This window comes from Dipodomys merriami, unplaced genomic scaffold (assembly GCF_024711535.1).
Source record: "Dipodomys merriami isolate MVZ:Mamm:240054 unplaced genomic scaffold, mDipMer1.0.p SCAF_36, whole genome shotgun sequence".
Lineage (NCBI taxonomy): Eukaryota > Metazoa > Chordata > Mammalia > Rodentia > Heteromyidae > Dipodomys > Dipodomys merriami.
In genome coordinates this window covers 6,987,506-7,010,815 of record NW_027205159.1, presented here as the reverse complement: position 1 = coordinate 7,010,815, position 23,310 = coordinate 6,987,506, and the positions used below count along the sequence as shown (strand labels likewise).

The following is a 23,310-nucleotide window of genomic DNA, read 5'->3' as shown; positions in this document are numbered from 1 at the left end:
CAAGCACTCTACCACTGAACTACCTTCCCAGCCCTTCCTGCTCAATTTTTAAAGAATGTATAAGACTGTGGAAGCTGCATGTGCTTTATTATTAAATGAACAGATTTTTTATTAGCACGTATAAATTGTACAGAGATTCTCTTGTGACATTTCTACACAGGCATTGAGTGTCAGTCACCCTTCCTCTATTTTCTTCCCCATCCTACTCCCCTTCCCCAAACAGTTTTAACAGGTTTCACTGATCTGTTTTCAAATATGCAAAAAAAAAATTATCCTCATTTACTACCCCTCATTAGCCACTCCCCTCCCAGGGGGGTACCCATCACCCTCAATGGAGCCTTCCATCTCTTCAGTCATTATCCATTAAAAAGTTTTTTTTATTGTAAAGGTGATGTACAGAGGGGCTACAGTTATATAAGTAAGGAACTGCATACATTTCTGTCATTCATTTTAAATAAAGGGATTTTTATGTTTGCTTCTATTGTCAACCTACATTGCACCTGTGAAAGATGCCTCATGAGTGCAGTGAAGTCTGTGATAATCAAATTGATGAGATAGATACCTGTACATGTAGGTGGAAAGGGAGCTGCTTAGTCTCCCTGATACAAAGTCCTGGTTTCACACTTTGCCTTCATTATGACCCTAATTTAGTGAGCTGCCTCGTGTCCATGGGAAGTGAATTCACCATGACTGGCTTGATTGGGACCAGCATTTTCTTCTTCTGTGGCAGGTGGCCACAGTGCCTAACCATTGTAGGCCTGGGTTTTCTTCCCCTTAAAATGAGGGGCATGGAGTGGGTGTAAGCAATAATGGTTTTGTTTTTTTTTTGGCCTATGATTTTTGGTAGGAATTTGAAATAATTGCCTGGCACCAGTGGTTCACACCTTCAATCCTAGATACCCTGGGTGGCTGACATCAGGAGGATCTCAATTTTAGGCCACCCCAGACAGAAAATTTCTAGAAACTCCTTCTCAATTCATATCTAAATAAAGTAGCATACATGTATCATCCCATGCTATACAAGAAGCTGAGATTGGGAGAGGAAATTTAATTAATATTTGAAGCAAATTGTAAGACAGTTCCAGTGGGGTTTTTGGTACGTTTTTTATTGTAAAAATGTTGTACAGAGGGTTTACAGTTATATGATCAAGGTAATGAATACATTTCCTACTGAGCATTGTTTTCCCCCTACCATCCCTTCCCTTCCACCTTCACAACTACTGCCCCTGCCTCCAGTGTTGTTTTTAATGTTGTTATTATGGTTTTCTGTTTTGGCTTTTCTTAGATTAGAATCAGACCCTATTTGAGGATCAATAGAGCATACTTCATGTGTGTGTGTGTGGGGGGGGAGGTTGAACTTAGAACCTCAGCTATTTTGTTCAACTCTAGTGCTATACCACTTGAGCCACAGCTTCACTTCTAACTTTTAGAAGTTTATTGGAGATAAGAGTCTCATGGACTTTCCTGTCTGGACTGGCTCTGAACTGTAATGCTTAGCTCTCAGAGTCCTGTGTAGCTAGGATTACAGGTATGAGCCATCAGCACCTGCCTTAGATTATACTTTTTAGTGAATAAGTAAAACAAACAGGGTTTCTTTAGTTGTTTGGAACTGGATGTTGTATTCTAAGTTCAGTAGAACCAGGGGCTGAGGATGGGATGTGGGTGGTTCCACCTGTGGCAGAAAGGGGAAGGGACAGTGCTGAATAACTTACTCTCTTCTAGGTACTTTGCACTTGGACTACTCTATCATTACAATAACCAAGATGCTGCTGCAGTTCAGGTGAGTCTTAAGTATTTTAGCATCACTTTAAATTCAGTACCTTTGGACTGTTACTTACCAAAAAAAAAAGAAAAGAAAAAAAGAAAGCTCAAGGTTGATAGAGATCACTTTTGCCTGATCTAGAACTTTATGTAGAACAAAAATAATAAATGTTTTAGGCAGTGAATTTCTTGAGGAATATTGGCTAAGGATTTTCTTTGTCTTTCTGTAAAATGAACATTTATCAAGATAAAACTTTTCAAAATTGGAAAAGTCAGAAAGTATTGATCTTTTGCAAAAATAATTCATTGACATAATTGTACACATGTGTAGGACATAGTATAATAACTCAGTACATGCATACCATATGTAGTGATAAAATCAAGGTGATTAGCATTTCCGTCTCCTTAAACATTTATCATTTTCTGTGTTAGAAACCTCCAAATTCTTCTTTAGTCTTAAAAAATATAAACTGTTATACACTATAGTTCATGCAGCTGGGCTATTGAACACTAAGACATGTTTCTTGTCTCTAATTGCATTTGGTTCTTCATATGCTGCCTGCCTCTGACCCCAACTCTCCTCTTCCTATCCAGCTGCTAATAACCACTGTTCTTTCAACTTGAATATAGGACTTTTTTTTTTTTTTGGTTTTTTTTTTTTTTGGGTCCGGTCGTGGGGCCTGAACTCTGGGCCTGGGCGCTGTCCCTCAGCTCTTCAGCTCAAGGCTAGCGCTCTACCACTTGAGCCACAGCGTCACTTCCAGCTTTTTTCTTTTTTGCTTATGTGGTACTGAGGAATCGAACCCAGGGCCTCATGCATGCAAGGCAAGTGCTCTACCACTGAGCCACCTTCCCAGCCCCAATATAGGACTTTTTTGAGGTGGTGGTATTAAATCTTGAACTCAGGGCCCTCTCATTCTCAAAGCCTCTTGCTCTCAGGGCTTCTTGGCTTTTATGTTCAAATCTAGTGCTCTACCACTTGAGCTATTTTCAGCTTTTTGCTGGTTAATTGGAGATAAGAGTCTCATGGACTTTCCTACCCAGGCCGGCTTCAAACCATTATTGTCAGATCTCAGCTTCCTGAGTAGGATTACAGGCATAAGCCACCAGTGCCCCCTCAAATTATGATTTCTTCCTGAGCTACAAGGCATATAACATCCCTGCCTTATCAGAAAATTGGGACAACAAATGACAGTTAAATATATAATAAATGACAATAACCATTGTGGGCAACTAAATGGCAGGACTGAAGCTGATGGAGGCCACACCCTGCTCAGTGATGGAGCTGGGATGTTGGGACAAGTGCTCCGAGGAGACTGGCAGAATGCTCTGCTTTATCTAATGGCATGATTTTATTTGGTAGCCTGGCCTCTCATCTTGCATCTTAACAGCTTTTCACTGATCTTAAGAAAAAGCATCTTCCCATCCCCTCAAGGGACTTCTTCCTCCCTCTGTTCTTCATTCCCAACTGTATTGCTTGTGCACTAGTTTCCTTAGAGTTTTAGTTTGTGAAGGAAGATAACACCAGCCACATGAGTCCAAGTAACACCAACCCAATGACTTTGGCCAGGCCAGACACATATTTAGTCTTTGGTTGCTTTGAGGAACTATCATAGTAATGTAATTGTAGAGCATAGTAAAAAGAAAATCGATTCCCATCAACACATACCCCCAGGCCAAGAATAGATTTGTGTATCACAGATAAAATTTTCATTTTTGAAAACATGGTGGTGTTTTTAGAATTTCAGCTTGATAAAAGCATTGTAATAAAATTACCATAGCTATATAGAGATATTTGCAAACTTGAAATTATATGGAATAAATCTCCATATGTGAAAACATTCTATTAGGGAAAAAAAAAACAGCATTTTTCAGTGTATGCAAAATTTAGTTATTTGGTTTGAAGAATTTAGTGTTGAAGAACTAGCAGAGGTTAAGCACCTCTAATCTGAAAATCTAAAATGCTTCCAAATCCAAACCTTTTTGAGTACTAATATGATGCTGAAAGTCGAAAAGGCCATACTAAGGCTGGGTGCCAGTGGCTCACGCTTGTCCACTCTGGAGGCTGATGTCTGAAGATCATGGTTCAAAGCCAGCCCAGGCTGGAAAGTCCATAGACTCTTATCTCCCAATAAACCGCCAGAAAACTGGAAGTGGCGCTGTGGCTCCAGTGGCAGAGTGCTCACCTTGAGCTAAAGAGCTGAGGCACAGCACCCAGGTCCAGAGTTCAAGCCCCACGACTGACCCCTTCCAAAAAAAAGAAAGAAAAGAAAAGGTCACACCATATAACTTGGTTTTATGTCCCAAATTATGTAAAATACTGTATAAATATTTATGCATTTTGTAAAATATTATGCCTTTGTGCTATGTGTGTATTCATGAAACATAAATGAATTTCATATTTAGACTCAGGGCCTAGTCCCAAGAATCCTCATGTGTGCATGCCTCCATTCTAAAATCTTACAATAGTCTGAAACCTGAAATATTTGTGATCACAAGCATTTCTTTCCATCAAGGGAGACTCAATTTTGGTACTGATGTGAAAATGATAGATTTGTACTTCCTACCCTATTTAGTGGGCTGCTTTTGTCTTTCGCTGATGATATGGCTCAGATAGTACCTTTCTAAGCTGATGTTAAAAGCTATACAATATCCTAAGGTTTTTCCCTTCTTTTTTTTTATTATTTGTTCTAGTTGTGGGTGAACATCGTGGATGGGGATGTCCAGGACTCCACACGCTCAGATCTGTATGAATATATTGTAGATTTTTTAACCTTCTGCTTAGACCGAGAGCTGGTATGGACCTATGCAGACTGGGTCTTGCAGAAAAGTGAGGAGGTTTGTGCTTTACAAATGCATTTTTGTGTGTGTGTGTGTGTGTGTGTGTGTGTGTGTGTGTGTGTGTGTGTGTGTGTGTGTGTGTGTGTGTGTGTGTGTGTGTGTGTGTGTGTGTGTGTGTGTGTGTGTGTGTGTGTGTGTGTGTGTGTGTGTGTGTGTGTGTGTGTGTGTGTGTACACGTGTACTGGGGTTTGAACTCAGGCTGGGTGCTCTCCCTTAGCTTTTTTGGTTAGCACTTTATCACTTGAGCCTACAGCTCCATGGCTTTTTGGTGGTTAATTGGAGGTGAGTCTCATGGACTTTGCTTCCTGTGATAGCTTCAAACTGCGACCCTCAGATCTCAGCTTCCTGAGTAGCTAGGATTATAAGCGCGAGCCACCTGCACATGGCTATTATAAATCTATTCTTTCTCACAGTGCTTCCTAGAAACAGACCCAGAGAACCCTTCACTGAATTAATTAGAAGAAGCTTACATTTCTCTAGTCTTCTTCAAATGCCTCCCTTTGAACCGTGTGAATCCCACTGGGTATTTTGAACTTGTAGGAGATGCCAGCTGGAACTTCTTTCTGAAGAGGCCAGCATGGTGGAAAGCCAGCAGTCCGCCAGCTTCTGTTGCCTGTGCCTTCCTGAAAACACAATTCTCTCTAATCCACTTTTCACCACCCCCAGCTACAGGCTAGCACTGTTGTTGGAGCAGAATCAGGCCATTGCCTTGGCAGGTGGCAGCCCCAGGCCTCATCATGCCCACAAGACTGTTGTCCTCTTCTCCATTTTCTTACTGCCTCTACTTGGAAGTTTGGAGCATGGAGACAAGCATCCACCTTAGAGGCTGAGAAATGAGAGTAGTGAAAAAAAAACCCTTGCCTGTGGGCTGTTTGGGAAGGCAGCTTGGTTGGGACAGAGTGACAAAATCCTTAGTGATGCCCTATAGATAACCTGGGCAAAAACAGCAGACATTTCTGTTTTCACCATCTTAAAATTACATGTATCCTGGTTTTCTGGGAGAGGTGCAGTGAGCTCTCTGATGTTGAGGGGTCTTTGTCTTAAGTGGAGAGCTTGGTATCCATCTGCCTGAGGCAGCCCAGAAATGCTCTGTCCTGTATTCTGCTGCCACTGGAAATCAGGGATGTTGCTTGGTGGACTTTTGCTCCACCCCTCCTAGACTCTTCACAAACCTGCATAACACACCTTGTCACCCTCACTCCAGCATCCTGTCTAGTGCCTTGAAAGTAGCAGTTCCTTCCCAGAGGGCAGAACTGACCCATGCATGGAATTCTGTGCACCAAAGGATGGACCTGTCACCTGGCCTGGGTGAAGGACACAGTAACCTCCCCCCCACACACACACACACATACGAGTTGGGCGTGACTTACAGTTGAGGAAACTGAGGCTCTGAGAGGTTAAGAAACAGTCCCTTTGGACCTCACATGGTAGAGATAGAGATCTAGGCTTATAGGACCCCAGATGCATACTTTTAATAGCTGTTGCATATTTTCATTTTTAGTATTATGATGTGTATGTATACATGCACACACATATGTGCATGTGATAGGATGTGCACACCTGAGTGTCCACAGAGCAAAGAAGGATCTCATTCTTTATTTTATATTTCCTTAGAAAGCAGAATTTGATGGGCACTGCATGGGAAAAGCGCAGGAAGGCAACCAGGAAACTTGTTCAGAGGCTTAAATTGAATAAAGAATCCACCAAGTACACGGTCATTGTTCAGAGAACAATTCGCTGCAAGTGTTGAGTTTCCAGTGCTTTCTCTGTTTTTTTCACTTATTCTTCAGAGGGAACAGTTAGTGTTTGGGATGATCTTATTACTGCAGAGGAGTGCTCTGTGGTTTGTCAAAACCTTATCAGTAAATGCATTCTTTAATTTTCCAATTATTTTTGAAGAACACAGAGAATTTCTTAGTGTAGGCCACTTTTCTGACTGCTTTCTGCAAAGGACCAAAGGTTGTCCTTGTCAGGGCTTGAGGCTGGGTTGTTTGTTTCAATAGCCACCTTGTTTAACCACCTTGCTGAGGCCTGATTGGCATGTCAGACGCTGTTCCTATGTATTATAGCCACTGCCTTTTTCCATGATGATTTGATCCAAAGCATGAATGTGCAGTGACCAAAATAAAGATGACAAAAGGCAACTTAAAAGCTTAATTGCTAACTGAATTGCTGTTCTTCCTTCAGATTGGAGTTCAAGTCTTCACCAAGAGACCTTTAGATGACCAGCAGAAGAACAGTTTTAATCCAGATGATATTATCAGTTGCCTTAAAAAATACCCTAAAGCTCTGGTTAAATATCTGGAACACCTCGTTATTGACAGGAATCTACAGGTGAGTTCTTTAGAACTTAGACCAAAGTGTGGATGGGGACGGGTATGGGGACGTGGTATGGGTAATGTAGAAGAGGGAAGCTGCCTATCAGCTTTCCAGAAATGATAATGTCATGTTTTAATTTCCTCACTACTCAGTGTACTTGTTGATAGTCTTAAGGGAATATGAGGCTTGGTGAAAGATAACAAAGGGGCTAGCCAGATCTTGGATCTTTCATCCCATGTCCACTCCACTTATATTCCTTCTCCCTTTCCCATCTTGTTATTTTCAAAGGAAATGTGAGAAGCTGCCCCTCTTTGTAGAACACCGACATCCCATGTTCGGCCCTTTCACAAAGTAATCCTTTTGTGTGGATGTGGATATGTGGATGTGTGTTAATCAGCTTTCTGTCTCCATGGCAATATACCTGAGTCAATTAATTTATAAGGACCAAAGAGTGATTCGACTCATGGTTTTTTTAGAGGTTACAATCTGTGATCAGTTGGTCCTGTTGGTTTGGGGCCTGTGGTGAGGCCAGAGCACAGCACGTGAAGGAGCAGAACTGCTCAGCCCATAGCCAGGAAAGAAAAGGAAGAGGAAACCAGAATGTTTGCATGATCCTAAAGACTTTCCTCAAGGGTCTCATCTATTGAAGATTCAACCACCTTGGGACCAAGTCTTTAACACAAAGGCCTCTGGGAGTCATTCAGCATCTAAACTATATACAGCAACATAGGTTGTAAACTCAGCTTCTCGGTGTGGAGGTTTCTTGGAGATGTCTAGTCCAGTAAGGGTATCATGTCTATGATGGAGAATCTGCCCAACCCTCCTCTACAGTGGCCTGATTGTGGGAATACTGGCTGGAGGGTGAGATCCACAGTCTTCCCTCTGGCAAATGCTGTCTGTTGGAACCCTGCTTCCTGCAGAAAGAAGAGTACCACACTCACCTGGCTGTCCTCTACCTGGAAGAGGTGCTTCGGCAAAAGATGTCTGGCAGCGACAAGGGCAGCGAAGCCACTGAGACACAGAGGAAGCTACGGCACCTGCTGCAGAAATCTGACTTGTACCGAGTCCACTTTCTCATAGGTGAGGATGCACTCATCCTTCTCCCCAGGTGCAGACAGATTGGTCTTGGTGGAGTTCATCATTTTGATAGCATAGGATGAATCCTGAGTGTGCTGATTTGGAGTCAGCCTTCCTGGAAGATGTGAGCTTCTTGTACCCTTGCTCTCAGGGACAGCGCTGGGGATATGGGAGCTGCCCTGATGTGTGCAGGTGTGCCAGTCTTAACTTGGTGCATTTGACTGTGAAGCTCTCATGCATCTTTAGCCCTTTTGGTGACTCCAGTACACTTGTCCCTGAGTGTTCTAGAGGGTGGTTCCAGAAGCTCTAAGGAGTTGGTATTCTGTTTTAGTATTTTGTAGTGCAGGCAAACTCTGGGCCTTGTGCATTTTAGGCTAAATGTTCTACCACTGAGCTTTACCCTCACCCCTCAAAACTCCTAAGGGTATCAATCTGTGGATGCTCAGGTCTCTTGTGGGAAATGACATAGCATAGTGATTGCATAAACCCACATATATCCTCCTCAATTATACTCTTTGCTTTATAAACCTCTTTATAAAAATCACATACTCTTCATGACTTTGCCAGCTTTTGAGTCCATAGAGTGTATCCCTGTGCATTGACAATATAAAGATGGATGAGGCTTGGTTCTGGTCCTTAGAGACTTGTTTAACAAGGATGTAGAAAAGGTCTGCACCCCCTGGTAGGTGGGATCTGCAAACCACACCTTGGGTTGGGAGGTTTCAGGGAACCTCCTAGAGGAAAGACTGTTTGAGTAGTCATAGAGCATAAATCTAGGCTAGCATATGTGACTGATAACTTGGTGGCACATGCCTGAAATTCTAGCTACTTGTAAGGTAGATAGATGTAGGAGGACTGAAGTCTGAGACTGCCCTGAGGAAAAACTTAATACTTATCTGAAAAATAACTTAAGCTAGGAATGGCTAGGGGTGTGGCTCAAGTAGTAGAGTGCTTAGAGGCCCTGAGTTTGAAACCCTATACTTCTCAAAAACAAAACAAAGACTGGGAAATGGAAGTATGCCCCAAGGCACTATGGGAAGAACATTAGATACTTTATACCTGTTTTAGATTTTTTTTCATTGCTATAACAACATACTGGAGGCTAGCTACTTTCTAAAGAAAAGAGGCTCATTTAGCCACATTTTTTTTTAAAAAAAGACCATGAGATCAAGATTGGATGACCCCATTAATGAATTGGCCTCTGGTGGGAGTCTAATAACAGATGACATTATGGCAGGAGCTCATGGTGGTGACAAGGAAGGAGAGAGAAATGGGAGCAGTAGAAAGGAGAAAAAGAGGGAAAGACATGAAGCCAGAGAGATGGAGAGATGAGGGAGGAGCTAGCTTATTTCTTTTTTTTAAAAAGTAAGTTTTTTATTGTAAAAATACTGTACAGAGGGGTTACAGTTACATGAGCAAGGTAATGAGTACATTTCTTTTTTCTTTTTTTTGGGGGGGGGTGGTCTGGTCGTGGGGCCTGAACTCTAGGCCTGGGCGCTGTCCCTCAGCTCTTCAGCTCAAGGCTAGCTCCATTTCCGGCTTTTTTCTTTTTTCTTATGTGGTGCCAGGGAATCGAACCCAGGGCCTCAGGCATGCAAGGCAAGCGCTCTACCACTAAGCCACCTTCCCAGCCCATGAGTACATTTCTTATCAAGCATTGTTGTCTCCTCTTTTGTTTTTCCCCTACCATCCTTTCCCTCCCACCTCCACAACTACACCCCCCCCCATTGCCTAAATTGTAAAGTTCGTTTTTCAACATAGTGTCTTGTACATCTCATTGTTAAAATGGGTCAACCTGTATCCCTATTTAAACATTTTGTTTTTTCCCTTCCCCTCCACAAATTATACCAACATCAAATACAGTGAAAGCAGAGGTTATACCGTGGGGAGGAATATACAAAGCAACAAAAAAATCACATGGTACATTATAAATACGTTAGAAACAAGAGCAAAAAAGAAAAAAACCACTCGTGTCCCTATCTTGGGGTTCATTTCGTTTAACATCATCTTATCTGGTCATATGTACCTTTGACCTTTCTGCTTGTCTCAGGCATACACTAGTTATTGTAAATAAGGGAAACCATGAGACTTGGCTTACTTCCAAGTCTTTCCATTTCCTAACAAATGGGGCAATGTCATTCTTTCTGATGGAGGCATAGAATTCCATTGTGTATATATACCACATTTTCTTGATCCATTCATCTACTGAGGGGCATCTGGGTTGGTTCCAGATCTTAGCTATGATAAATAATGCTGCAATAAACATAGTTGTGCTGGTAGCTTTAGTATGGTCTTGTTTGTGATCATTGAGGTAAATGTCCAAAAGTGGGATTGCTGGGTCTTAGGGGAGCTCTATGTGGAGTCTTTTGAGGAACCTCCATACTACTTTCCAAAGTGGTTGAACAAGTTTACACTCCCACCAACAATGCAGAAGGGTTCCCTTTTGGGGAGCCCCCAGCATCTGTTGTTATTAGAGTTCTTGATTATAGCCATTCTAACTGGAGTGAGGTGGTATCTCAATGTTGTTTTGATTTGCATTTCTTTTATGGCAAGAGAGATTGAGCATTTCTTCATGTGTCTATTGGCCATTCTTATTTCCTCTTCAAAGAAGGTTCTCTTTAAATCTTTAGCCCACTTATTTATTGGGTAGTGTTTCTTTGAGGATTTGTTGTTGGGGAATTAAATTTTTTGAGTGCCAAGTATATTTTAGATATGAGACCCTTATCCATTATATGGCTAGTGAAGATCTTCTCCCAATCTGTGAGCTTTCTATTGATCTTGCTAGCTATGTCCTTTGCCATGCAGAAGCTCTGCAGCTTCGTGCAATCCCATTTGTCCAGCCTTTTTTTGATTTGTTGTATTTCTGGGTCTCTATTAAGAAAATTTCAGCCTGTGCCAAGGAGACCTAGGGTTTCTCCTATTCCATCCTGTAATGTTTTCAGGGTGTCTGTTTTGACTCCGAGGTCTTTGATCCATTTGGAGTTGATTCTGGTGCAGGGTGATATATAAGGATCTAGCTTTAGTTTTCTACAACTGCTTAACCAATTTTTTAGCTCCCTTATCGAAGATTAGATGGCTATAGATCTGTGGGTTCATTTCTGGGTTTTCAATTCTATTTCATTGGTCTTGAGGTCTGTTCTTGTGCCAGTACCAAGCTGTTTTGATTCCTATGGCTTTATAGTAGAGTTTGAAATTTGGTATTGATATTCCTCCAGCACTGTTGTTTCTGTTGAGGATTGTTTTTGCTATTCGGGGTCTTTTATGTTCCATATGAATTTTTGGATTGCCTCTTCTATTTCATTGAAGAATGAGGTTTGAATATTGATAGGTATCACATTGAATTTGTAGATAGCTTTGGGAAGTATTGCCATTTTCACAATGTTGATCCTTCTAATCCAGGAGCATGGGAGGTTTTCCACTTTCTAAGTTCTGTTTTGGTTTTTCAGGGTTTTAAAGTTTTCATTTTAGAGATCTTTCACTTCTTTAGTTATCTCCTAGGTATTTTATTTTTTTTGTGGGGCTTTCCTGATTTCAGCTGTGCTGTTCTCATTGTTGGCATACAGAAAAGCCATTGAGTTCTGAGGGTTAATTTTATACCCTGCTACTTCGCCAAAGTTTTGAATCAGCTTCAGTAATTTGGGAGTGGAGTCCATGGGATTCTTTAAATACAAGATCACATCATCTGCAAAGAGGGAGAGTTTTACTTCAGCTTTCCCTATTTGGATCCCCTTTATGTTTGCATCTTGTCTTATTGCTACAGCTAGGCATTCTAATACTAAATTAAAGAGAAGTGGAGAGAGTAGACATCCTTGTCTCGTTCCTGAGTTTAGAGGAAATGGCTTTAGTATTTCACCATTAAGTATAATGTTGGCTCTAGGGTTTTCATTTACAGCCTTTATTGAGGAATGTTCCAAGGATTCCTAGTTTTTCCAGAGTCTTCATCATAAAAGGGTGCTGGAACTTGTCAAAGCCTTTTCTGCATCTGTTGAGATAACCATGTGGCTCTTATCCTTGTTCTTGTTGATGTGATGAAGATTTGCATAGATTGAACCAGCTTTGTATCCATGAAATGAATATTGTTTGATCGTGGTGTATGATTTTTTGGATGAATTGTTGAAGTTGATTGGCCAAAATTTTGTTGAGAAGTTTTGCATCAATGTTCATCAAACAAATGGGTCTATAGTTCTCTTTCTTTGATGAGTCTCTGCCTGGTTTGGGGATGAGGGTTACGAAGGCTTCATAGAAAGAGTTTGGTAGTGAACTTTCTCTTTCAATTTCATTGAAGAGTTGGAGGAGTATTGGTGTGGGTTCTGCTTTCAAGGCCTTGTAGAATTCAGCTGTAAATCCATCCGCTCCTGGACTTTTCTTAGTTGGGAGGTTAGTGTATTTCTTTTTTGAGAACTAACCCTAATCTCTTCTGGGAGTGATCCCTGGATGATAAAGGTTCCACTACCTCCCACATTCCCAGAGTAAGGTCCCAGCTTCCAACATGAGCCTGGGAAGGGCAAAGGACATCCTGGAACCATGTCAATGCCATGGCAGAACCCCAGGCTGGTTAGGTGGCCTGGAGCTGTGTCAGGCTTAGAGCTGTGGATAGGATTCCTGTCCAGTCTATCTACACAGGGGGGCCAGCAGTCAGTATAGATGACTGAATCACCACAGTTACTTTATCCATCTTTGAACCTTCCCCTGTGCCTCAGATAAGGCAGGCTGTGGTAGTTATACATTGACATTTCACGGGCTGATGATACCTGTGTGGCTTCGTCTAGTGTTTAGGTGAAGCATTGTAAATAGCCAGCCTTTTGCTATGGGACAGGTGATGTCTGTCTTGAGCATCAGGCCTAAGGACCACCCTTATGTGGCCAAGCTTCCATGCTCAATGCCTATAACTATAGGTTTAATCTTAGACCTGGACTGAGTCAGCCGTGGAATACCCACTTAGCAGTAGGTAAGGATCTTATGCTAGCTTTCTGTTTTATAGATGGGGTGTGGCAGGAAGCAGAACAACTTGGCCAGCCTCGGCCTACTATGCAGGGCCTTTGTCAGGACTGACTCTGCTATAAGTTACATTTTCCTATAATCTAGAAGCTTAATTACAGGACAAATACAAGAAAACCTTTTGGACTCTTTCTTTTTCAACTTCTTGTTGAATAATGTAGACATGGAAATTTTTTTTTAATTTAATTTTATTTGTGAACATTCTGTACAGAGGGGTTACAATTACATGGGCAGGATAATGCGTACATTTCTTACCAAGCATTGCAGCCTCCTCCTTTGGTTTACCCTTCACATCCCTTCCCAGCCTCCCCCCTCCCCCCCAATCCCAGTCCTTCTCCTTCCCCCCCTTCCCACCCCCCACCCCCCTGCCCCCAGCACCGACGTTGTAAAGCTCGTTTTGGACATGACAACTTGTACTTCTCATTGTTGCAACAGGTCCACCTGTATCCTTAAACAACTGGTTTTTCCCCATCTCCTCCACAAGTTATACTGACATCAAATATAGTGAAAGCAGGGGTTATACTGTGGGGAGGGACATACAAAGCAACAAAGAGATAATTTTATAAATGTGTTAGAAACACATGCATGAAAGAAAAAAACATTAAAATACATATCTAAGGGTTCATTTTCCTGACATCACATTATCTGACCTTTTCTGCTTGAGTCATACATATACTAGATATTGCAAATAAGGGAAACCATGGGACCTATGTTTCTCTGGGCCTGGCTTACTTCACTTAATATAATTTTTTCCAAGTTTTTCCATTTCCTAACAAATGGGGCAATGTCATTCTTTCTGATGGAGGCATAGAATTCCATTGTGTATATATATCACATTTTCTTGATCCATTCATCTACTGAGGGACATCTGGGTTGGTTCCATATCTTAGCTATGGTAAATAATGCTGCAATAAACATTGTTGTGCTGGTAGCTTTAGTGTGGTCTTGTTTGTAAACATTTGGGTAAATGCCCAAAAGTGGGATTTCTGGGTCATAGGGGAGCTCTATGTGAAGTCTTTTGAGGAACCTCCATACTGCTTTCCAAAGTGGTTGAACAAGTTTACATTCCCACCAACAATGAAGTAAGGTTCCTTTCTGTCCACATCCCCTCCAGCATCTGTTGTTGTTAGAGTTCTTGATTTTTGCTGTTCTAACTGGGGTGAGGTGATATCTCAATGTTGTTTTGATTTGCATTTCTTTTATGGCTAGGGATGTTGAACATTTCTTCATGTGTCTATTGGCCATCCTTCTTTCTTCTTCAGAGAAGTTTCTCTTTAAGTCTTTCGCCCACTTATTTATTGGGCAGTTGTTTCTTTGAGGATTTGTTGTTGGGGGGGTTAATTTTTTGAGTTCCAAGTATATTTTAGATATGAGACCCTTGTCCGTTGTATGGCTAGTAAAGATCTTCTCCCAATCCGTGGGCTTTCTATTGATCTTGCTAGCTATGTCATTTGCCCTGCAGAAGCTCTGCAACTTTATGCAATCCCATTTGTCCAACCTTTCTTTGATTTGTTGTGTTTCCGGGTCTCTATTCAAAAAATTTCGGCCTGAGCCAAGGAGACCTAGGGTTTCTCCTATTCCATCCTGTAATGTTTTCAGAGTGTCTGCTTTGACTTCAAGGTCTTTGATCCATTTGGAGTTGATTCTGGTGCAGGGTGATATATAAGGATCTAACTTTAGTTTTCTACATGTAGTTAACCAATTTTGCCAGCACCATTTACTGAAGAGGCTGTCTTTCTTCCATTCTATTGTTTTAGCTCCCTTATCGAAGATTAGATGGCTATAGGTCTGTAGGTTCATTTCTGGGTTTTCAATTCTATTCCATTGGTCCTGAGGTCTGTTCTTATGCCAATACCAAGCTGTTTTGATTACTATGGCTTTATAGTAGAGTTTGAAATTTGGTATTGATATTCCTCCAGCAGTGTTCTTTCCGTTGAGGAGCGTTTTTGCTATTCGGGGTCTTTTATTGTTCCATATGAATTTTTGGATTGCCTTTTCTATTTCCTTGAAGAATGAGGTTGGAATTTTGATAGGTATTGCGTTGAATTTGTAGATAGCCTTGGGAAGTATTGCCATTTTCACGATGTTAATCTTTCCAATCCAGGAGCATGGGAGGCTTTGCCATTTTTTTAGTTCTGTGTTGATTTCCTTTTTCAAGATTTTAAAGTTTTCATCATAGAGGTCCTTCACTTCTTTAGTTAATTCCTAGGTATTTTATTTTTTGTGGGGCTATTACAAATGGAGTTGCTTTCCTAATTTCAGCCCCACTTTTCTCATTGTTGGCATACAGAAAAGCCATTGATTTTGGGGGGTTAATTTTATACGCTGTTACTTTGCCAAAGTTTTGAATCAGCTTGAGTAATTTGGGAGTGGAGTCTATGGGATTCTTTAAATACAAGATCATGTAATCGGCAAAGAGGGAGAGTTTTATTTCTTCTTTCCCTATTTGGATCCCCTTTATGTCTGCATCTTGTCTTATTGCTGTAGCTAGGCATTCTAATACTAGATTGAAGAGAAGTGGAGAGAGTGGACATCCTTGTCTTGTTCCTGAGTTAAGAGGAAATGGCTTTAGTTTTTCACCATTGAGTATAATGCTGGCTGTAGGTTTGTCATATACAGCCTTTATTGTATTGAGGAATGTTCCATGGATTCCTAATTTTTCCAAAACCTTCATCATGAAGGGGTGTTGGATCTTGTCGAATGCTTTTTCTGCATCTATTGAGATAACCATGTGGTTCTTATTCTTGCTGACATGGAAATTTTTTATACCATGAGCCCACATTCCCTTCAGTGAAATATATTTTTAATGGGAATGGGAGGGGCGGGGGAAATGAGTATATGTCTAGGAGATACTCAGGTGGCCCTTCTTACCCATGGGCTCTACAGCTATAGGTCCACCAAGTGGATAGCAAATATTCCAGAGCCAGGCAGCATTGGCTCATGCCTGTAATCCTTGCTGTTCAAGAGGCTTCCAGATGCTTTTTTTTTTTTTTTTGGTCCAGTCATGAGGCCTGAACTCTGGGCCTGGGCGCTGTCCCTCAGCTCTTCAGCTCAAGGCTAGTGCTCTACCACTTGAGCCACTGCGCCACTTTCGGCTTTTTTCTTTTTGCTTATGTGGTGCTGAGGAATCGAACCCAGGGCCTCGAGCATGCAAGTCAAGCGCTCTACCACTGAGCCACCTTCCCAGCCCATCCAGATGCTCTTTGTTCAAAACCACTCCAGGCAGAAAAGGCCATAAGGCTCCGTTTCCCAATTACCTAGCAAAAAACCAGACTGAAGGCATGACTCAAGTGGTAGAATGTCAGCCAAGCAAGCAAGCTAAGCAACCTGGAGGCCTTGAGTGCAAATCCCAGTACCTGCAAAAAGAAAAGAAAAGAAAAATTCCAAAAAGAAATAGGACTGAACTGAACAAGTAGAGATTTTTCTTGTCATTATTCCCTAACAATACAGTGTAACTGTTCACCTAGCATGTACATTGTGTTAAATGTTGTAAGCAATATAGAGATAATTTAAAATATGTCGAATACGGTGCAGGTGTTTGCAAACTCCCTGCCATTTTCTGTGAAATGGGTTTTGATATCTACTGGAAGAGGTTCTGGGACCCAATCTTAGGTCACAGACGGATAACTGGTGGCTGTAGTGCCCTCCTACATTAGTCAAAGGATATGTATGGTACTGGGGAAAGGGGAGTGAGTGATGAGTTTGCTGCACACAAGGAGTTCGGTAGTCACTGATTCAGTGTGGCCTTCCAAGACCATAGATATTTATTCCCTACACTTCACAGTGGAGTCTATCTTCTATTTTACTAAGACCCAGAATGTTAAGGTGACAACACAAGGCAGCCTTTCAATTGATGGTCTAAGTGGCAGTATTTAGCAGTGTCTCTCCTGTCCTTTCTGAGGCTGGGAGCTGTGGGCCCATGGGTACATACGTGATAGGCCCTCACCAAGCCTGCCTATCTCTGAGAAACATTTTTCTCCGACAGAGAAGATCCAGGGTGCTGGGCTGCCCATGGAGCGCGCCATCCTCCACGGGAAGCTGCGCGAGCACGAGAAGGCCCTGCATATCCTGGTTCACGAGCTGGGGGACTTCTCCGCAGCCGAAGACTACTGCCTGTGGGGCTCCGAGGGCCAGGACGCACCCAGCCGCCAGCGCCTCTTCCACATGCTGCTCGCCATGTACCTCCACGCCGGCCCCTCTGCCCATGAGCTGGCCATGCCAGCCGTGGACCTGCTCAACCGTCATGCCAGGGAATTTGACGCTACCCAAGTGCTGCAGCTGCTGCCAGGCACCTGGTCAGTGCAGCTGCTCTGCCCATTCCTGATGGGGGCTGTGAGAGACAGTATCCATACCAGGAGGACCACACAGGTAGCCCTTGGCCTGGCAAGGTCGGAAAACTTGATCTACACATATGACAAGGTGAGTGGCCTTTCATGGAAGGTCAGCTTTTTAGCTACTGAGGAAGGGTCTTGGTTAATTTCTCTGTTTCTGTCTCTGTGAGTTTTTCACTAGATGCCGAGGTCTGGGGACACAGGCTGAGGCTGGGCTGGTCTGCCTTTTCCTCCTGTTTTGACACTTTGGCTAAGGAGTGTATGAGGAAAGATGAAGGAAGGAAAATAATGCTAGAATAGTGGCGCTTGCTGAGCAAACACTGCATGGCATTGTGTCATTGCCCTTCATCAGTCTTATCTACATTGAGAAAAGGAAACTGAGGCACAGGCAAGTCAGATGTTCTATACGTAGAATTGCTCAGAGTTGATTCTGGGCTGATTCGGAAACCCATGTTCAGTCAGGCACTGGTGGTTCACACCTGTAATCCAAGCTACTCAGTAGAATGAGATCTGAGGATTGCAGTTTGAAGCCACCCCATGCTGGAAAGTCCATGAGATTCTTCAGTTAACCAGTAAAGATCCATAAGCAGAGCTATGGATCAAGTGGTAGAGCACTCTCTTTGACTGAATAGTGGGATAGCTTGAGCAAGCCTCAGAACTGGCACAAAGAAAGAAACCTGCTTTCTCTCCCTGAGCTGTAGCCCTTGTGAATGCTCCACATAGCTGGCAAAGGGAGAATCATGTTCTCTGCCACATTTAGTCCTTCATTTGCTCCTTGGCCTGGGAGATGCAGTCTACTTCCTTATTTCTGACCCTCCCATCTCCCCATCTTCCTAGCACATGGCATACTGTCTCCTACCCCCTAGCCCTGTCCTACCACTTGGAATTCCCTTACCATTTCCTTTACGCTTAATGAACACTCAACCTGAAGTACGGGCTGCCCTTTTTCTCCATGTTGGAACCTGTGTACTGTGTGTATGTGTTCATATTTTTGTTTTTATTTACATATAATTGTTTCTATTTGCTGTTAGACTCTGAGTTCCTGAAGGGCATTTACATGTCTTAGTTTTTCTAGAGCCAGGGGGTGTGTTGAAAGCATTACATAAATGTTTGTTAAATGATAAATGTAACTATGAATGCAGAAGTCGCTAAGTGCTACCGAGTTGACACAAGTGAATTATACAGAAGGATTTAACTTGCAAACTCCAGTCCTGTTTAGCAAATGAGATGAGATAGACAGCGTTAGGCTCAGTTGTATTAATGACCCTCCAAAGGAAATTGTATTTCCCAGGGTCCATCAGGAAAGTGGCACTAATGAACTGATAATTTTGCCCAAGTCCCCAATTTGTGCCTTACTTATCTTACTTGTAAATGGAAAGGCCAGGACATGAGGTGACATGTAGGGATCCAGTAGGCTGATACCTATGCCAGGAGGCCTGGTGGAAACAGCTTTGAGAATGTTGGAGGGAGGGTGACGCCTAAGTAGATAGGCTGGACAAGCAAGGTTTCGTGTGGTGCATGTGTATGCCGATACTGAGCTTTAAACTCAAGTCCAGGCTCTCTCCCTTAGCTTTTTCACTCAAGGCTGGCATTCTGCCTCTTCAGCCACACCTTCACTTCCAGCTTTTTGCCTGTTAAGTGGAGATTAGAGTCTCAAATTTGTCTGCCCAGGCTGGCTTTGAGCTGTCATCTTCAGATCTCAGCCTCCTGAGTTGTCAGGATTACAGATGTGAGAGATGTGAGCCTCAGGTGCCCAGCAACATGTAAGTTTTTTTTTTGTTGTTGTTGTTGTTGTTTTGGTCAGTTGTGGGGTTTGAACTCTGGGCCTAGGCGGTTTCCCTGTGCTCTTCAGCTCAAGGCGAGCACTCTACCACTTGAGCTACAGCACCACTTCCGGTTTTCTAGTGGTTTATTAGAGATGAGTCTCACGGAGTTTCCTGCCCGGGCTGGCTTTGAATCATAATCCTCAGATCTCAGCCTCCTGAGTAGCTAGAATTACAGGCATGAGCCACTGGCATCTGGCAACATGGTAAATTTTCTAAGAAAAGTGGTTTTGTAGCTTTTTTACTTCTCAGGTTACTAAGAATAGTTTTGTTTATTTCTACTTCCTGCGGATTGTTTCAAGAAGTTGATATAAAGCGGTCTTGGTGGGTAAATTCCATACTGGCATACTCACTGTCTGTTTCTGTTTCCAGATGAAGTTGAAGGGAAGTGCAATCAAGCTCTCAGACAAAAAGCTCTGCCAGCTCTGCCAGAACCCCTTTGGTGAACCTGTGTTTGTCAGATACCCAAATGGAGGGCTTGTGCACACCCACTGTGCTGCCAGCAGACACGCCACCCCCAGCTCCCCCAGCCCCGGCACCCGGACTTGAAAAGCTTGGCCTCAGGGTGCAAGGGGACTCCGAATTCTTTCCCCAGCCTGCTGGATGCAAGTTGTAGAGAGCTGCATGCTTGGCAGCATGAGGACGGAGAGAGGCATCTGTGTACTAGGAGACGCTATCCCCGACCCCTGAGAAGCAAGGACACCTCCCTGCTGACCACCCTGGGTATGAATGTAAATGGAAAATCCCTGCAAATTTCCCAAACACACAGATAGGGAGTCGCCTGTCCAGGTAACAGTCATGGGAAGCACAGGTGTTGGTAAGAAGGGAATCTGTGCAGTGCAGACACACTTCCAGTCATGCCTGTGCCCTGGACAGGTGTTGTTCTGTGTGTCTGGAGAAGAAGCCCTATCAGGCTCAGGCAAGCGTCCAGATGCGGAAACTGGAAGTGGGCACCTTGCCGTCCACATGGGCTCCACACTTGCCCCTGGAGGGGCTGAACTTAGGGTTATAGTTTCTGTTCCTTTGTCCCACCTAGCTTTCAACCTCTGAAGCTGCCGCCCGTTTACCTAAACACTGACTCTGGGGTAAATTCCTGTGCTTCCTGCTGCCTGGCAAATGGAGATCTATTTAAAAGCCAGTCAAGCTCCACTCTGCCTCGCCCATCCCCGAGATGGCAGAAGAAAGGGAAGGTGAGGGCGAGGGTGGGTTCTTTCCAATCACATCAGCTGCCAGTTGGAAACACCATGATGGATATGTTCCACTAAACGTTTTTTATTTAAGTTCATACTGTCTTTGCAGTTTTGCTGTCATTGAGAAATTCCCCTTTCATACTCATTAGGGATTTTTTTTTCCCTCATTAAAACATACCTCCTACTGAAGATTTGGGAAATTAAAAGGGAAACGTGATAAGCTGTATCAAGCGTGCTTCCTGAAGAGAGGCTGACATTGGCCTCCCTCATAGCTGCCTGTGCCCTTGACCAAGGCACCATTGCTCCCAGCACAACCCGGTAAGGGGGTCCTGTCAGGCCTCCCTTACCTCCCAGCACTTTCTGCACCTGCCTTGAGCTTTCCTGAGCCCTCAGAAGAAAATGTCTGTCTAACCATCACCATGTGGGATTCGTGTCATGCTCTTGTTATTCCACTGCCCTCCTCTGAGTTTCCTCATTGGGAAGGTAGACTCCTCGGGGACCCCTACATAAAGACAACACACTCCGTGCAGTGATTCTTCAGAATGAGCATCAGAACGTTGACATGAGGAGCCTCTCCATCAGCCCAGAGCTCACTCACTGCTCATTCGTTAGAAAATGTTTCCTGTTTTAATAATCATCAGTGTATTTTTTTTTTCCTCTTGGGATTCTAAGTAAGCCAAGAAGCAAAATCTCCCTGCATTCTTGGGAGGGGATTAACGCCACTTCCTCCTAACTATGTCTCAGTTGGCTAAAGAATTCTTTTAGCGCACCTGTGTGCTGTGTAAACTGGTGTCGATCTAGAGCAGGGTCCCTTGCTCCCACCAAGGTATATCTGGGTGTATGTCACCATTGTGGCCTGTGGGTTAGGGCTAATGACCCTCAAAGAAGACAAGCTACCTGTACTTGCGGTGTTGGGGTTTTTTCGTTGTTGTTCGTTTGTTTCGTTTTGTTTTTTGTCAGTCATGGGGCTTGAAGTCTGGGCCTGGGTGCTCTCCCTCAGCTCTTCAGCTCAAGGCTAACACTCTACCACTTGAGCCACAGCACCACTTCTGGCTTTTTCTGCTTATGTGGTACTGAGGAATCGAACCCAGGGCCTCATGCATGCAAGGCAAGCGCTCTACCACTGAGCCACCTTCCCAGCCCAGTGCTGTGTTTTTAAAAACACTGTTGGCCCTACACACAAAATGATGCAGTTGGGTAAAGAGCAAGGAAGTGGAGGTATGGCTCAAGTGGTAGAGCCCCAGCCTTGAGTGGAAAGGCCATGCAAGTGTGAGAATCCTGAGTTCAAGCCTTGTACCAGCACAAAAAGAAAATAAAGAAAAGGTACATGCTTGCTCACTCTTGGGAACACTAGTCCCTTTTCTTTTCTCTGGACCTTGATCAGTTGTTTGAAACATCTGTCATCCATTCAAAGAATGAGAATTAAAGTGGAGGAGTTTTTCATCAACCAAATCCTTTAACACAAACAGAACCCTGTGAAAATGTGCAGAATCATTTCATGCTAAAATCTACGTTCTCTGACCTGCCTCGCTCTCACGAGGTTCTTTTCTTAAATCCTGTTTTGTAAAACAAATACATGGTTCTTTCTCTTGCTGTTTTTCTGCAACTGTGCCATTGAATGGAGCAATTAGAACTGACACTGGGGCCTTTTCCCTCTCATTAGCTTGACGGAACCATTCTGGTTTAAACCGTGTGAGTGGAGTTCGGGCATACATTAATATTCTGTGGGCAGTAGTATTTTATGAACTGTTTATCCCCCGTTGCCTGTCAGGTATTAATGTAGGAGTGTCACATAGGCTGTGGCATTGGACCTGAGCACTGAGCCAGCACTTCGCAAGCTGACAGGCTTAGTAAGCTGCCTTGTCACTTCAGGAATGCAGGGAGGTAGCCACAGGGTCCCAGCCATGGGGTCTCGCTCTCCCATGGGTACCCCCTAAGCAGCTAAACTAGCCCTTGCTTTTTTGCTTGCTGTCCATGAAACTTTTGTGTCTGCAACTCTTATCGTTAACCCCTTCCCCACCACTGGGTTCCAATATACAAGATGTACAAATGTAAACTTGTTGATTTTATTAAAATCCTTTTAATTCTTTGCCTTTTTTCTGGAGTGTTTTTTTAATAAATAAAATCATCTTGATGGAGTGATTGTTTTCACGCACATGGTACCTAAGTTTGAGAAGTTCTAGAACATAGCTGCAGACTGGATGGAATTTGAACTTCTCCACCATTTTATCTCCTACATATTTTTAGATTGCTCCTAGTCATTTGTTGCCTTCAGATGAATTATCCAATGCCTAATCCCATGCTGAGGAGATTCCTGTTGACTCGTGTGTGTGTGTGTGTGTGTGTGTGTGTGTGTGTGTGTGTGTGTGTGTGTGTGTGTGTGTGTGTGTGTGTGTGTGTGTGTGTGTGTGTGTGTGTGTGTGTGTGTGTGTGTGTGTGTGTGTGTGTGTTCTGGGGCTTGAACTGGGGGGTGGGTATTGTCCCTTAACTTTTTCACTCAAGGCACATATTCTACCACTTATGCTGCAGCTCCACTTTTAGGTTTTTGCTGGTTAATTGGAAATAAGAGTCTCGTAGACATTCCTGCCCAGGCTGCCTTAGGACTATGATCCTCAGATTTCAGTCTCCCGTAACTAGGATTTCAGATGTGAACTACCAGTGGTGAGCTTCCTGATGACTTTTTCCATACTTCCCCTTTAAGCAGAAGGTTAAATAAATCAGTTGCCATGCATTTTTAGCCCTAAGTATATCTAAGGAATATAATCAGATCTCAGCTTATTCATTCTCCTTCTCTTCCAGCACATTGTTCAAAGTAGGTCTGAGCAATTCTGGAGAATCTCACAACACTTCCTCATGGTCCTGTTCCAGGATCTCTTCTGCCCCTGAGGAAAGGGGGGAGGTAATGTTAACCCAAGTGACATCCTGACTATTCTAACCCCATTCTAACTGCTGTGGCCAAGTATGTCTCAG

General features: G+C 43.1%; 1 protein-coding gene across 2 annotated transcripts in view; it reads left to right on the top strand.

The window, feature by feature from the left end:
- Tgfbrap1 (transforming growth factor beta receptor associated protein 1) overlaps window positions 1-22,429 on the top strand; it is a 63,803-nt gene extending 41,374 nt beyond the window's left edge. For both annotated transcript variants that reach the window (XM_069988616.1, XM_069988617.1), the window contains exons 7-12: window positions 1,723-1,780; window positions 4,456-4,599; window positions 6,790-6,936; window positions 7,842-8,001; window positions 16,982-17,415; window positions 19,523-22,429. In XM_069988616.1, the coding sequence (XP_069844717.1) occupies window positions 1,723-1,780; window positions 4,456-4,599; window positions 6,790-6,936; window positions 7,842-8,001; window positions 16,982-17,415; window positions 19,523-19,699 (1,120 nt within the window). In that variant the 3' untranslated portion in view covers window positions 19,700-22,429. The remainder of the gene's footprint in view (window positions 1-1,722; window positions 1,781-4,455; window positions 4,600-6,789; window positions 6,937-7,841; window positions 8,002-16,981; window positions 17,416-19,522) is intronic.
- The last annotated feature ends 881 nt before the right edge of the window (window positions 22,430-23,310 follow it).